The 15,173-nt window shown below is 37.1% G+C and overlaps 1 protein-coding gene across 2 annotated transcripts in view; it reads left to right on the top strand.

Annotated features, from left to right (window-relative positions):
- The window catches only part of LOC130439922 (voltage-dependent R-type calcium channel subunit alpha-1E), a 56,637-nt gene that overhangs the window by 21,252 nt on the left and 20,212 nt on the right, over positions 1-15,173 (top strand). For both annotated transcript variants that reach the window (XM_056772594.1, XM_056772593.1), the window contains exons 4-19: positions 1,271-1,374; positions 1,498-1,656; positions 2,100-2,290; positions 3,880-3,983; positions 5,114-5,229; positions 5,425-5,478; positions 5,841-5,930; positions 6,060-6,269; positions 6,939-7,051; positions 7,752-7,864; positions 8,001-8,132; positions 8,500-8,569; positions 8,702-8,819; positions 9,158-9,225; positions 9,307-9,398; positions 14,267-15,091. In XM_056772594.1, coding sequence (XP_056628572.1) covers positions 1,271-1,374; positions 1,498-1,656; positions 2,100-2,290; positions 3,880-3,983; positions 5,114-5,229; positions 5,425-5,478; positions 5,841-5,930; positions 6,060-6,269; positions 6,939-7,051; positions 7,752-7,864; positions 8,001-8,132; positions 8,500-8,569; positions 8,702-8,819; positions 9,158-9,225; positions 9,307-9,398; positions 14,267-15,091 — 2,559 coding nt within the window. The remainder of the gene's footprint in view (positions 1-1,270; positions 1,375-1,497; positions 1,657-2,099; positions 2,291-3,879; positions 3,984-5,113; positions 5,230-5,424; positions 5,479-5,840; positions 5,931-6,059; positions 6,270-6,938; positions 7,052-7,751; positions 7,865-8,000; positions 8,133-8,499; positions 8,570-8,701; positions 8,820-9,157; positions 9,226-9,306; positions 9,399-14,266; positions 15,092-15,173) is intronic.

Raw genomic sequence — 15,173 nt, 5'->3', positions numbered from 1 at the left:
CACAGAGATTAGAGAAAATTCACATCAGTTCAAGTTTGAAAATACATGCATTAGTTAACAGACAGTATGCACTTTATGTATGCCACACAAAATGAAAACCCACTGCATTTTAAATGCCTTAAAATAAATAAATATATGTGCCGCGAGCTAATACAATATTATCCATTAATAGACACCAGTCATTTTGTACAGTGCCTGTAATTTAAAAAAATAAAACAATTTGCAATTGCACTTTGTGTAAAAAATGGCTGTTAAATGAAAGATTCTTTTTTCAATTCAAGTTTATTTATATAGCGCTTTTCACGATGTGCATTGTTCCAAAGCAGCTTTACAGGGGAAAATAGGAAAAACAGAAAACGTAAACACAGCACAGTGCATGGTGTTTATAGAACAAGCAAGGTCATTCTAATAAATTATATCTAATTAATTAATAAATAAATAGATTTTTGAGCACATATGCAAGTGCCTTACATGCTTTTGTGCATTAAACTGCAGATTTTAAGGTTTGTATGAAATTATCATACGGCAAAATCCACTGGTGAGTTCACTTTTTAAATATTTATCATAAAACCGTTCTTATCTTTTCTAATCTTTCTTACTACTTGTGAGAGTTAAATAATTCTCATTTTGCTTCATGTTCTTCTATCTCAAATATTAGAGCCATGTGACCTGATATATAAGGCACTTGATTGTAACACGGTAACTTTGTTTTGTTGCCCTATTCACAGCAGTTGGATTTTTAACCGTCTGTTCGATTCAAAATTTGGAAGGCAACGGGCATAAATTCCCAGTGGCTTCCCAAATGCTGTGTGCACAGTCGCTTTATCTAGACTTTCATCCAACTCTACACTTTCTCTTTGTGTCTTCTTTGTCTGGTGATCACACACACCTCAGTCACATGAAATTGCAAGATGATTTTAGATGAGGGACGACTAACCAGGTGCATATTTGAAAGTAACAGGAAGACTTCATTGGTCAACCAGCTTCACTATGCTGGTCCACCAGCTTTACCAGTTAAATTTTGCTGGATCAGCTGGATCAGCACCAGATAGAAAGAACAGAAGAACTCAATATTGAGTGTCACATCTGTTTCCACTGGCTTCTTAGTGTTATCACTTATTTCCAAATCAAATTAGGGTTTCCTTTATTAAAGTGTACTCTGTGCTCTGAATGAGTTTTTTGGCAGACGTCATCAATGCTTGTTGGTTTAGTTTAACTGGCATATATTAGATTAGCCTAAGTCTGTGTTGTTTTTTTATTTTGTTAACAGGATTCTGGCCACGGCAGGAGCTCACATGAATATTTCATTAGACCTGCGCACACTGAGAGCTGTGAGGGTCTTACGGCCCCTCAAACTGGTTTCTGGCATTCCCAGTATGTTGATGCTATCTATGTGAAAACTTTGAGAATGAAATGCAATCATGTAGTATTTTGCTTCATTTGGAGAATTAAACGTTACACCGTGTCTTAATATGGTGTGGCGTGATTTGTTTTCAGGTCTTCAGATCGTTCTGAAGTCCATCATGAAAGCGATGGTTCCTCTTCTACAGATCGGTCTGCTGCTGTTTTTTGCCATTCTCATGTTCGCCATCATTGGACTGGAGTTCTACAGTGGAAGACTCCACAGTCACTGTGAAGCTGAAGCAGACATCAGCGGTAAAGAGTATAATACACAATAACACCTATAATCTATAATATTGATCTATAATACCGGGAGAAATCTGTCTGTTAGTATTTTCATTTGTGTTGAATGCAACATATTTCGTTTTATTAGAATAGTTAATGTTGAATGGCTTTAATCTGAGAAAGAAACCAGATGGTGTAGTAGCATCTACCAGCAGGAACTAACAGGGCCATGCTAGCCAGCCAAACCTTGGACCCTTGGTGCACATCCAAACAAATTTATAGAACAGAATATAAGAGATTAGATCAGATTACAATTGAATAGAATAAATGCATATACGAATGAGTAGAAATAAATAACTTAGATACTAAAACAAGGTGAAGCATAGCTTGAGCCTGATCAAATCAAAATAAGAGCTATTAAAGGCAAAAAGATTCTGCCGTGAAAGAAATGTTTGTCTTTTTCTCACCTGCAGGCAATGAGACTGTGGATTCATCCGAGTCTGAATATCCATGTGGATATAGGAAATGTCCTCTGAAATATAACTGCTCTGGCAAGTGGACAGGACCCAACGATGGCATCACCCAATTTGATAACATCTTGTTTTCTTTACTCACCGTCTTTCAGTGCATCACGATGGAAGGCTGGACGACAGTACTCTATAATGTAAGTTTCTGCATTGTTTTGTTTCCGCAAAGTTTGGTTGAGATTATAACACTGCTGTAATATATAATAATTGTATTGTAATGCTGTGGCAAAGCATTATTTGGGATGAGAAATCCTGTTCATACATGAATTTTCTGGTTATTCGCATTTGAAGTTTTTGTTGTATATTTATTTTAGTCATGAGTTGGCTCTTGTTTGTTTTGTTTATTGTTTCCCATCATTGCTCCCTAAAACACTAAATGGCAAATGTCCAAAATATTAAACAATTCAATTACTGTTGGCACAGTTTCAAAATCGAGCCATTTTTGCTCAAATAGAGCATTACAGAGATTATGTATTTTTGTATTGAATGCAAAAATAGGAAGCAAGTTTTTGCACCTCCGGTTCCATCGCCCCAAACTCAAGGTTTTTTTATGTTTTGTTCTGTTAAATGCCTAAAATAAGGTCTCTGGGTAACAAAACCTCTAAATAATTGTCACATTTTATCCTATTACATAAAACACCCCACTTATTACCCACTTGTAAATTGTGTCTTTAAAACGGTGGTTGCTAACAAGTTGCTAAATGCGACTACATCCTTTGGCGGGGACGTTAGATGTTATTGCGCATAATAATCTCACAAATAATGCAAAATGGACACAAATCTCTAAAAACATGGTTGGGAATTCATTCACAGAGTAATAACTTAGCAGGGTACACGTTTTTTAATAAAGTTTGAAAAGGTTGTTTGAGGCTTGGTGGTGGTGACGTTGATATCGAGTGACCGTAGTGTAGACTGTTTATAGTCACATGTTAGCTTTTTACTTCTGGTGATTGTATTCATGCTTCAAATATAGCAAATACTGTGTTCATTTGTAAATATAAAATACATTTTGTGTATGTTTAAAGGTTTTTATGAATGTTTAGTTTCTCTTTGACATATATATTTGACTCATATGTTCTTTCATGCGTATCACATTTTTGATAGCAGAGCACAAAATAATTTAATAATACGTTTTTTTTCATTAGTCAACAACGCTGTATTTTCTTTTTAGATCTGTAACATTAGAAAGCACAGACAATATCATAATTAATGTTTTTAATTTACAAATATCTGGCGATTTACCTAAAATAAATCAAAGGGAGAGAAAGCAGCCCAGAACATGCAGGCTTGACACAGTGCACAGTGCGTTTGATGAGTCACGCTGTGTCATACGTGTTGATATGACTCACGAGGACAGAGTTAGAAGTGTTTTTCTCACTCATGACTGGGTTCGGGATGTGGGGAACTCCCTCTTAGCTCAGTTGGGTGATGATGTCATCTGCCCACGCAACGTTGACACCCTTTGCATGGCAGAGCGGTACCCCGCTGACCCCTCACCGGTAATTAAAATCAAGGGTTTGGTTTCTGACTACAGGAACTGAATTCTGGATTATAATAACAGCATTAGTCTTGCATTGTGTTCAACTGGTAAGCACTTCAAGGGCATGAGTTTGATGTCCAGGGAACACACACAGACTGTTATATTTTAAATGCACTGTAAGCTGCTTTGGCTAAAAGCGCCTGCCAAATGCAGAAATTAAATTCACTTCCTGTTCTCTTTGTACAGACCAATGATGCCTTAGGCCCTACGTGGAACTGGCTCTACTTCATCCCGCTAATAATAATCGGCTCCTTCTTTGTGTTGAATCTGGTATTAGGAGTCCTTTCAGGGTGAGTACTGTTTTCCTCAGTGGAAGCTGATGTGATCTCTCCTGATGTCTGAGTTTAGTCTGAGGTTAATGGCATGTGTATTAACTTGATCTGTAGTGACGAGAGGAGGGATTAAGTTACTACACAATCCCAGGGAACAATTTTATTGCTCAGAGGATGCTCTTTCGTAGTTCAGGAGTTCATATAACGGAGTTCACTTGTGTAATTTAAGTCTCAGTTTGTTTCTCCTAAAATTGCTAAGGAGAAATAAAAGCCAACAAAAAACAGACTTTTTGTAATACATTAAGAGTATAGAATTGTAAAATCAATGTAGAATAGAAAGTAGAATCAATAAATCCAGCCTAATGGATGTGACATTTTGCGTTACGGAAGTGACATATAAAGCAAACAAAGCAACGAATGTTTTTGTTACCAATATACTGAACCATTTGTATATATTTTACTAAACTCTTGTTTAAAGAGTTTTAACATCAGAAAAATATTAGTCTATGCACAAGTTTTCTAGTTTCAAAAAGGAAAATTTGTTGTGGATGTGACAAATAAGGACATGTATTTTGGGAGACGACAAACTTTGTAGGATTTTTGTAAATTAAAACACACAAATCTGACGCAATTATACCCAACAAATGCAGAAGGCATGTCTCTTCATAGAACATAAAATAGTTACTTTGTTTTAGTTTTCATGTGCCCAATTATGAGGAATATGTAACGTTATGGATGTGACAATCCTGAAAACGGCACTTATATGACTATGAAAAATCATGCACTAAAAATGAAATAAATGCATGTAAAACATCACCTCACATAGATATTAACACCAAATGTTGTTATCTGTGCTGTAAGTATACTGTAGTAAAAACTTTCCGTAAAAGCATTTTTTTATGGTAAGATTGACATTTTCACAGAATTGCCAGAATATAGAAATACATTTGTTGAGAAATCTATCTAGTTTATAATGGGTCTATCCATTTTTGACCCAACACTGGGTTAAAATAACCGAACAGTTTTAAGAGTGCTTTCATTCTGCCTTTAATTCCATCACCCAGCAGGTGAATCAGATTGATAAATGAAGTGTTCTCATCCCTGTGGTTTCTCTCCATGGTATATTGGTATATTGTTGGCTCCTGTAGGGAGTTTGCCAAAGAGAGGGAGCGTGTGGAGAACCGGAGAGCCTTCATGAAGCTCAGGAGACAGCAGCAGATCGAGAGGGAGCTAAATGGGTATCGGGCCTGGATCGACCGTGCAGGTACTCTTATATGCAAAAGGGACATCTGTTGCGCAGTTGATGCACATGCAGCACAAAACTAATAAGACACCAAATCTGTCAAAAGCAGTGATGTGCCACAGTGTCACCATATTCTGCAGCTGAATAACAGCCTGCTGTACAGCAGGCTCTCTTTTATGTGTGAAGATTTCAAAATGTATGTTTTTAATTTTGCAGAGGAGGTTATGCTTGCTGAAGAGAACAAGAATTCAGGCCCTTCGGCTTTAGATGGTGAGATATGAGCTCTGCTGCTTTTCTTTTTGTTTTTACCACATATGGTGTGGGATACATTTAGGTTTTATTTTTTGCTTTTTAACGATGCGTCAAGGTCATGTGATGATTTTCAATGCCATTTGTGTATTAACCTATATTAATTAATGTTTCTCAAGATGCAAAGGTCCCAAAAATATAAACATTGTACAATCAGTAGATGAATGCCATAATCTGCTCAGCGCTGCAATCCTGCTCAACGTTCATGAAAAGAAAACACTTTGACTTCAGAACCCTTTACAATGAGACAGAGAAAGTTTATTGCTTTCATTTATTTTTGTTTGAAATGCAAAATAGAAATACTCTGATGCATGTATTCTCAGTGCTGAAAAGAGCCGCCACCATAAAGAGAAGAGGGGTAGATGATGTCCGGAGAGCTCCGGATGAGCCGTACGCCGACATCTCATCTGTAGGTAAGTGTGTTGGATGTGAGGGCTCAATCCCAGCATTCTTCTTCAGTCTTCAACTGGGTCAAATCACATAATAATATTGAAGAGGTTTTAGGTTGATATGCACTTTTATACATTTTCATTTTTTATTAGGCATGCAGTTAAACAGAGCGAGCATACGCAGCGCCAAAAGAGGACCAACATCATATTTCCGACGAAAGGAGCGCATGCTAAGGATCTACATTCGGCGTATGGTGAAGACTCACTCCTTTTACTGGATTGTTTTGGGTCTGGTGGCCCTCAACACCTTCTGTGTGGCCATCGTACATCACAAACAGCCTCAATGGTTGTCCAGCCTCCTCTGTAAGACCACAAGCAAAATAATCACCATGCTAAATGCACCCTTATTTCTAAAAGAAGATAATTCAATGTGAAACTTTATCTTTTGTCTATCTTTTGTTTGTCAGGCTGATAATAAATGAAGTTAATATTGCAAATGTTAAAATAAAGTCTAAAGACTACTGTATGGGATGTAACAACATCAAAATCTCACTATACAATAGTACCTCAGTATAAAGTATGTATATGTATTATGATATGTATTGCAATATTTAAAATGACAAATGCTGACTTGGAAACGTGCCATAAGCATCCTGTTTTCTTTATACTCTAATCATAACTGTTGCTTAGAGGTATGAGTTATAGTATGAGATGGGTCTAACTACCAAAAAATCCCTTTTATAAAAAAAATGTTTTTGTTAATATTATGTTTGGCCCGGAAGACCTATCGTTTCATATAGTCATACGACCACGATAATATTGAGACAATAATAATTGCTATTGCGATAACACGATATCTATAATATTGTTACATCCCTAGTAAAGAGCTATTAAATGAATGTTTACATCGTGGTTCTGTTCATAATGATATTTTAACATATACTTTGGTATCTTGTCAAATCTAGCACATTTTATTTCATTGCTACGTAGTTTTTTTATGTGCAATAAAAAATCTCTTCCTTTTTTCCGCAGACTATGCAGAATTTCTGTTTTTAGGCCTGTTTCTCACTGAGATGTTTCTGAAGATGTATGGACTGGGACCCCGACTATATTTCCACTCCTCTTTCAACTGCTTTGATTGTGGGGTAAGTGTCTTTCCCATAATCCTTTTTAAAATAAAGAGAAGCACAACAGGGTGGATGGCGATTCCAAAGAGGTGGAGACTCCTCTGACCGAAAATTCAAAAAATTTTCTTTAATGAAAAGATAATAAAAGATAATAGACAGATGGCAAGAAATAAGCACAGATTAATCTGAGATCTTATTTGAAGTTGCAACTCTAGGCACTTCTAACACGTTCCTAATTTCGATGTAAATTTGCTTCCCGCTCTGAATATCAATATGTAGCTTTATTTTGATTGAAATTTTGTTTTAGTTTTGAGCTGCCTGACCTACAGTGATAAGTAATTGATTTTGGCTAATCTTTAAGTGTCCCGTTCTGGAGTAGTCCAGTTTTGGCCTGGTTAAGCTAATACACTTGAAACAGAACTGGGCTGCGTTTTCCAAAAACATTGCAATGTTGATCGTAGCTCCACTGCTGACAACAGTTCTGAGATCAACTTAAGGATACGATGCTTTTGGGAAACTCAGCCCTGGTCAGTACTTATTGGTAGACTGAATCTTTAAAATCATATTAAACAGTGAATGGTCATTTAATACGAATTTCATTGCATCTAACATAAAGATTTTGTTTTATCACTATTCGAACCTGCAACCTTTTTGGCTTTTATGCAATGCTATACAATATGAGGTAGAAAAATATAGTGTATACCTTACTTCCTTACAGGTGATAGTAGGAAGCATTTTCGAGGTGCTCTGGGGATTCTTCAGACCTGGCACATCTTTCGGGATCAGCGTGTTGCGTGCCTTACGGCTGCTGAGGATCTTCAAGATAACCAAGTCAGTGCAGCCTGGCCTGGAATGACAGCCTCACGGCTTTGTTTACCTCTTTACTTGACAATAATTTGTTTATTGACCTGTTTGCTTGGATGTCCTCACGCTGACCTAAGAGTTCCCATGTTTGTGCTTTGTGAAGGTACTGGGCATCCCTGAGGAATCTGGTTGTGTCTCTGATGAACTCTATGAAGTCCATTATCAGTTTGCTTTTCCTGCTGTTTCTCTTCATTTTGGTCTTTGCCCTTCTAGGCATGCAGCTCTTTGGGGGAAGGTAATATTTTTTAACTTGCCACCTGTAGACAGTTTTGTAAACATACTATAAATCTTTTGATCCAAACAATGCTCTATGCTTCTGAATGCAAGATTGTGATGCTGAGCTCTGGCACAAACTCAGCCAGCTGCCTCACGCTTGATTCAACAACAAAGTGTATCGACACCAGATCAAACATCAACATGTTTCATGTTAAAAGCAGTTCTTGGTGGAACAATAACTCTTATGTGGCAGGTGCAAAAATATTTTTGAAAAATGATAAGGTTTCCTGTATGTGAAAAGCATATAACGTATTACCGGTCAGACTTTTATCGAATATGTGAGGCACGCATGCAGCAGATGGAACATTTTCTTTTTATCTCCACAGGTTCATTTTCGAAGACTACACCCCCACTAATTTTGACACTTTTCCGGCAGCTATTATGACAGTGTTTCAAGTAAGAATTATAATCTCTCTAAATGCGAGAGTTATGACATTTCACAGTTGAATATGACTTGGGTAGGATGGCTTGTTGATTCAAAATTTAATCGACTAGATCAGGAAATCAGGACATGTACTTTGCTTCTAGATTCTTACTGGTGAAGACTGGAATGAGGTCATGTATAATGGCATACGCTCTCAAGGTGGTGTTAAGTCAGGGATGTGGTCGTCTGTGTACTTCATTGTCCTGACTCTGTTTGGAAACTGTATCCTTCCTTCATGCATCATCTCATTGCACACGATTCATCAGTTCACATTAGTCTCAATAAAAAGGATTTTGTTTTATAATCTTTCATCATAAAATGCAATGTCTTGTTCTGCCTCTAGTGTTTCTCTCATATAATGCTGCTATCCCTCATTACTTCTCCCCTTATTGAATATAACAATGACAGTATATTACATTATGATAAAACTAAAACAGGTTGCCAATGCATTTCATGTTTACTTGCTAATTTAATATTTAGCACGTTCAAATTTTTGTATTTTGTTAAAGCTGCTGAAGCTGCAAAGCTCTTTGAGTCACAATCCTTGACAAAATGCTTAGATACGCTCCTCAATGTCTTCTTAGCTATCGCTGTTGACAATTTGGCCAATGCCCAAGAGCTCACAAAGGTAACTCCTGCTCAAGGATCTCTTACCCTAACGTTTCCAAAGATTTCAAATGCATATGAATAAAACCTTGCTGTTCTAAAGGACGAGGAAGAGGAAGAGGAGGCGTTTAATCAGAAACACGCTCTGCAGAAAGCCAAGGAGGTCGGACCCATGTCGTCCTTCATGTCTTCAGAGTAAGTGAACCAAGTACACCCTCGCTTGCTTCTTTCTCCCTCTCTCAAGGATGCTGATGTATGATGTCCACCTACACCACTAACACCAGTCTCTCGTCTGGCAATGTTTTATTAGGCTGGATTGTCGTGATCCTTGAACCCTTTCCAAGGCTAAATACCTGCTTACGTGGATCAGTTTACAAGGGTATCGCTATATATTGCCACATAATGTAGATTTTAATGTCCTCTATTGATGACTTGATGATACGCTGCACTTTATTTCCTAGAAATCAAAATGACAGTTGTTGAGTAGAAGTTGATGTATTTGCCATATATGCTGATACGGAAAGGGATTTGATGCAAATTAAAGGGACTGTTCACCCAAAAAAGAAAACTCTGTTATCATTTACTCATACTCAAGCTGTTCCCAACCTGTATACATAGATATTTGAAAGAATGTTTGTAACCTAACAGTTCTGGGGCACCATTGACTACCATAGTAGAAAAACTAATATCTTCCTACCATGGTAGTCAACAGTTCCCCAGAATTTTTGGTTCCCCACATTCTTCAATATATATTTTTGTGTGTTCAACAATACAAAGCAGATTAATACTGGTTTGAAACTCGATGGTGAGTCAGTGATGACATAATTTTTATTTTGGGGTGAAGTGTCCCTTTAACTTGAACAGGTCAGCTTTTGTTTTGTGGCAACCTATTGTACAGAAATTCTGAGACTTTAGAGAGGACGCTTGGCTTTTCTAACTACTATACTTTATGAGAATCTGATTAGACCACTGACTGATTGCTACTTGAGATCTACAAAAATCACCCAAGTGTTTACCCTCACTGAAGATGACGCACAACATGCTTATTGAAAGATTGCACATGGATTTTTTTGGGCTCGCTCTTCACAAAGCATGATAATTTGCTTTGAAATCAACAGCATGTTGTCATAGCAACCGGCAGGCTTCCCAGTCTATGCAGGGATGAGTCTATTATGTTGGCATAAAGACAGCTTCGTCACCATCAAAAGGAGAATTAAAGAGTTTTAAACTCTTTAGAATTGACCAACATGGATAACAGTATGCAATGCATATGTTGTTTCTTTGGTAAGACGTCCTGCTGTTCTGATCTCAAAATATAAACACAATATGGAGGTTCCATTCAGTTACTGGAGCTCTTACGAGATATTGATGCAACTTCAAGTGTTTTAGGAACTTTTAACACTGCATGAATGTGATGCCAGATACCTGGAACTGAGCATGTGCAAGTTGTGATGACGGTCAAGTGTGTCCTCAACGAAACAGGCCACCTTTACATCTCTTGATTGATCCTTGATGCTTTGGATGCTCATTTTTGCTTTTCTTGTTTACTATATAGCATTATTCAGAATTGTTGATACATTGTGCGCTTAAAGAGACAGTAGCCTCATTACTGAGTTACAAATACGGATGTGAGTGCATTTGTGCATCACAGATTTTCCTATTACCGCACTTGTAAACGTTGTTGGCAGACAGTAGCACCATGTACTGTGGCCAGAAAGGAAAGAAAGTTAAGCTATGTTGTCAGTCAAGAAATGTAAAAGAAACAAACTTTCAGCAACTGTCTCTACATCCTGAATAACCAGGCCCACACAGATCAGAATACCTACAGAACTTTCCCTGAATTTAATCTTTCGTCATTCCTGAAATTTTAGTAATCATACTCATGTAAGCATGTTTATTTAATATTTCTTTCGCATTGATCACTTGATGATTTTGCCACCTATCAATGAACGCATAGTCATGCTAAACCATGCAATTCTGATTTTTCCCTTGGGCAAGATTAAGTTTTAAGATTCACTCTGGGCCTACGCATAACCAAGGTTTTTGGTAAACTTTTTGTACAGAATAGAACAGAACAGATCATATCATATCATATTATATAATAGACTAGAGAAGGGTAGGAATAGAATAGAAATTTGGTATAAAGGGATAATTCAACCAAAAATTAAAATTATGTCATCATTCACTCACCCACAGATTGTTCGAAACCTCTATTCATTTCTTTGTTCTGCTGAACACGCTGGAAGATATCTGGAAGATTGTCTAAATCTCACTCCCCAATGACTCCCATAGTATTTATTTTTCCGTAATGTGGCAATAAATTGAGTTCTGACATTCTTCCAAATTTCTCCTTGTGTTTAGCAAAACAAAGAGATTTAGTCAGATCTGTCATCATTTACTCACCTTCGAGTAGGTCCAAATCTGTATACATATCTTTTTTCTGATGAACACAGAGAAAGATATTTGGAAGAATGCTTATAACCAAACAGATCTTTGACTCCCATAGTAGAACATAGTAGAAGTATCCCTTTAATACAGGATTGCAGGACAATACTGAACACAAACCCAAACAAATAATGTTCTGTGTGAGGCAGTGGAGGTCAGAACACATTGGTGTGATATAAATACCACAGGGTATCTTCTATACTGCGTTTTGGGCGGTAATGAGAGAGCCAGTTGCACTTTGTCAGCAAACCCTGACTCAAAATTGTGGCCTGGGACATTTGGAACTTGCATGTTTACTTGAAAGATAAACAAAGGCTGATGAAGCATGCTGGAAAGTGCTTGACCAAAACTGATGGGAAATGAATGCATGCCTTCAGTTAGCATGTCAACTATGGACGTCATTACTGGAAAATGCAAATGTATTGTATAACTGGTGCTAAAAATGATTTAGGGACTCTTTCTTTCTTTTTCTTTTTCTGATATTGTGTGCTTATGCATATGGACCCCATCTATATATGTCTTATATCTGTGCCATGTTTCTTACTGTCTCAACATTCCTAGAAAACTATATTTGTTGCCTCTGATCTAATATATCTACCATCATGTTGTCATGTGACGCTTTGCTGCCTTGCTACACAGCCCAAAATGTGTAATATGTAATATTCAAAAGCTTTATAAATGGCTTACTTTTATTTTTGTAAGAAAAAGCATAATATAATAATGTTTAAAAGGAAAAGCATGCCCCAAAATAAAAATCACAGTCATTTATTCACCCTCAAAAAACATTATTTACTTTTAGGAAAACAAAAGGACCTTCTTTTATTGAGTGATCTGTCCCTTTATTTGATTAACAAATGATTGAAATACCTGTGTACTAAAACCCAAGCTGAAGTTGTATTGATCTAGATTTGGGCTGTGATGCTTGGCTTGTTTTGTCCTTGTTCTCAAAAGCACTAATGTCTTGTTTTCAACCAATCGTTCATTGATTACACGGACCACACAAGAGTACAAGAGCCAGTAAGTAATTGTCTGTTTTTCCCAATTTTAATATTCAGCACCACCTAATTTTCCTGTCTGGACAAAGCTTTTTGTTCTGCCATATTTATCTAAAGTCTGATTTCATATTTCCAAATCTGATCTTTGGTTGGTATATGATTTGTCACTTTCTCACAATAAGATTTCCTGCATACTTTATCTTCTCTCCATTCTGAATCAACTCTGTTTCCAGTTTTGCTGTTTAGTTTTTCACTTTGATAACTCCGTCAAGTTGGTTTCCATCTCTGCTGTCCCAACTAGCTGGACAATATATTCAAGTCACAAAGAAACACTGAGTCACAAAAACAATTACTATGTTTCAAAATTTACTACAGACCAGCAAAATTAAAAATAGAAAACATAAATTTTCTTCTAAATATGGGTCAAGATTACTATACAAGAATTCTTCTCTGTATGTTTCATGTATTTTCCCTCATTATTTCTCAATTTTCAATATCTTTGGTGCTGAGATTATATCTTTAATGCTGTAACAATTTCAGCACTCCTAAACAAATGAGCTTCTCTAGATTTTTGTACTATTATGTAGATTTGTATAAATAAAAAATGCATAGTTCAGTACACTGTAGATAAAAAATCCACATTATTGAACACCATATCTTAAAGAAATAGAAAATATAGATAAATATAGTTATCATAGTTTTTATTTAGTTTTATTAATATTTCTAATTAGCTTTTATTTTTAGTTGTGTATTTTTTATGTTATTTTTATTATGTTATTTTTCTATGTTATTTTTTATGTCAAAGTTTTAGAATTTTTTATATGTGCTTTTGTCCTTTTATAATATTTTATGTTGCTATATAAGATTAATATTTATCTTTGTTTTATTTTAGTTTTTGTTTATTATTATAATTTTAGTGCTTTAAACTCATACAGTATATATAATATTTTATGTGATTTCAATGAACAGAAACGTTTTCAAAGTTATAATTTTAGTGAACTAAATAACCTTGGGAATAGTTCACCCAAAAATACAAATTCTGTCATCATTTACTCAACCTCTTGTCATTTTAAACCTGTATGACTTTCTTTCTTTTTCAAAAAACAAAAGAAGATACTTTGAATAATGTTGTTATCAGAAAACCGTCAGTCCCCATTGACTTCAATCATATAGACAGAAAACCAGTCCAAGTTAATGGGGACCAATGGCTTTCTGTAACCAAGATTCTTCAAAATATACTCTTTTGTGTTTTGGAAAAGAAAGAAAATCGTAAAGATTTCAAATTTTAAAGACAAAAGGGTGAGTAAATGATGACAGAATTTTCATTTTAAAGGGAAGTATCACTTTAAAATCTTTATACCATAAAAATCTATTCTTGGGTCTAGAAAATAGCAACCAGTTTAGTCAACCAAATTTCAATTCACTACTTTTCAACCCATCTTAATTCATTCAATGGTCTAAGCTTGTCTTTTTAACTTTTTAAGGGTTTTATACACAGTATTTATAAATACAAATGTACACGTAATGCTCGCAATGTGAAGTATACAATGGTTATGTCATAGTTGATCAAATAATTTGCCCAATAACCCATCTCATTGTGCATCCTCTCTCTTTCTCTCTCAGGAGAAGAAGACGGCCTTACCTGTACAGGAAACGTGCAATTCACCGGAGCCGTGCGGCCTACTCCTTTGAGGACTCGGAGAGCCTCGCTAATGCTCCTCCGCTCAATGCCTCTAACTCTTTCATGTCCAGGAGAGAGAGAAGGCGAAGGTTAACCATGTCGGTCTGGGAGCAGAGGACCAGTCAGCTGCGCAGACACAGGCAGATGTCCAGCCGCGAGATCCTCTTCAGCAGCCCCAGTGAGGAGCACGACGGAGCACCTGGTTGCCAGCCCCAACGGAAGCCCGGTCTGTCCCCGTCTGACAGCAAGAAGCAAGCCATCGAGACCTCTGCGACCACCGCTCTCCCCGAGGGCACCTTAGAGCCGCCCATGCCCCTGGATATACCCGTGGATGATAAAGAACAGTCCCTGTCTATTCCGGAACCCCCTTTGGATATTCCAATTCCAGAGTCTCCCGTGGTAGTGGACATGTCCCTCCCCGAGCCACCGGTCACACTGAATCTACCAGAGCCGCCCGAATCAAAGACCTCACCCGAGACCACCCTAGATGTCAACAACCATTTCCCCAGACTCAATGGAAACAGGCGTCAGCGGGCGGTTCGTAAGTACAGGCCTCCTGCGATGGGGGACACGCTGACCCCAGATATGGGGCCCAGGCCCAGACGGCTACGTCATCGGGAACCTCACACGGATGCTAGAGGGAAAGAGACACAACAAGGAGAGGGCGCCATTGACGGCGGAGATCACAGGTCTGTGAATGATGAAGATGAAAGCAAATCAAAGAATGACGGAGAGATCGGTTCAGACAGCACAGCAGCTGAACAGAGGTGATGCTATCTATCTATCTATCTATCTATCTATCTATCTATCTATCTATCTATCTATCTATCTATCTATCTATCTATCTAT

The sequence above is a fragment of the Triplophysa dalaica genome, chromosome 18 (genome assembly GCF_015846415.1).
Source record: "Triplophysa dalaica isolate WHDGS20190420 chromosome 18, ASM1584641v1, whole genome shotgun sequence".
Taxonomy (NCBI): Eukaryota; Metazoa; Chordata; class Actinopteri; order Cypriniformes; family Nemacheilidae; genus Triplophysa; species Triplophysa dalaica.
The sequence above is the reverse complement of the archived record's forward strand: the minus strand, read 5'-3'. Positions and strand labels throughout refer to the sequence as shown.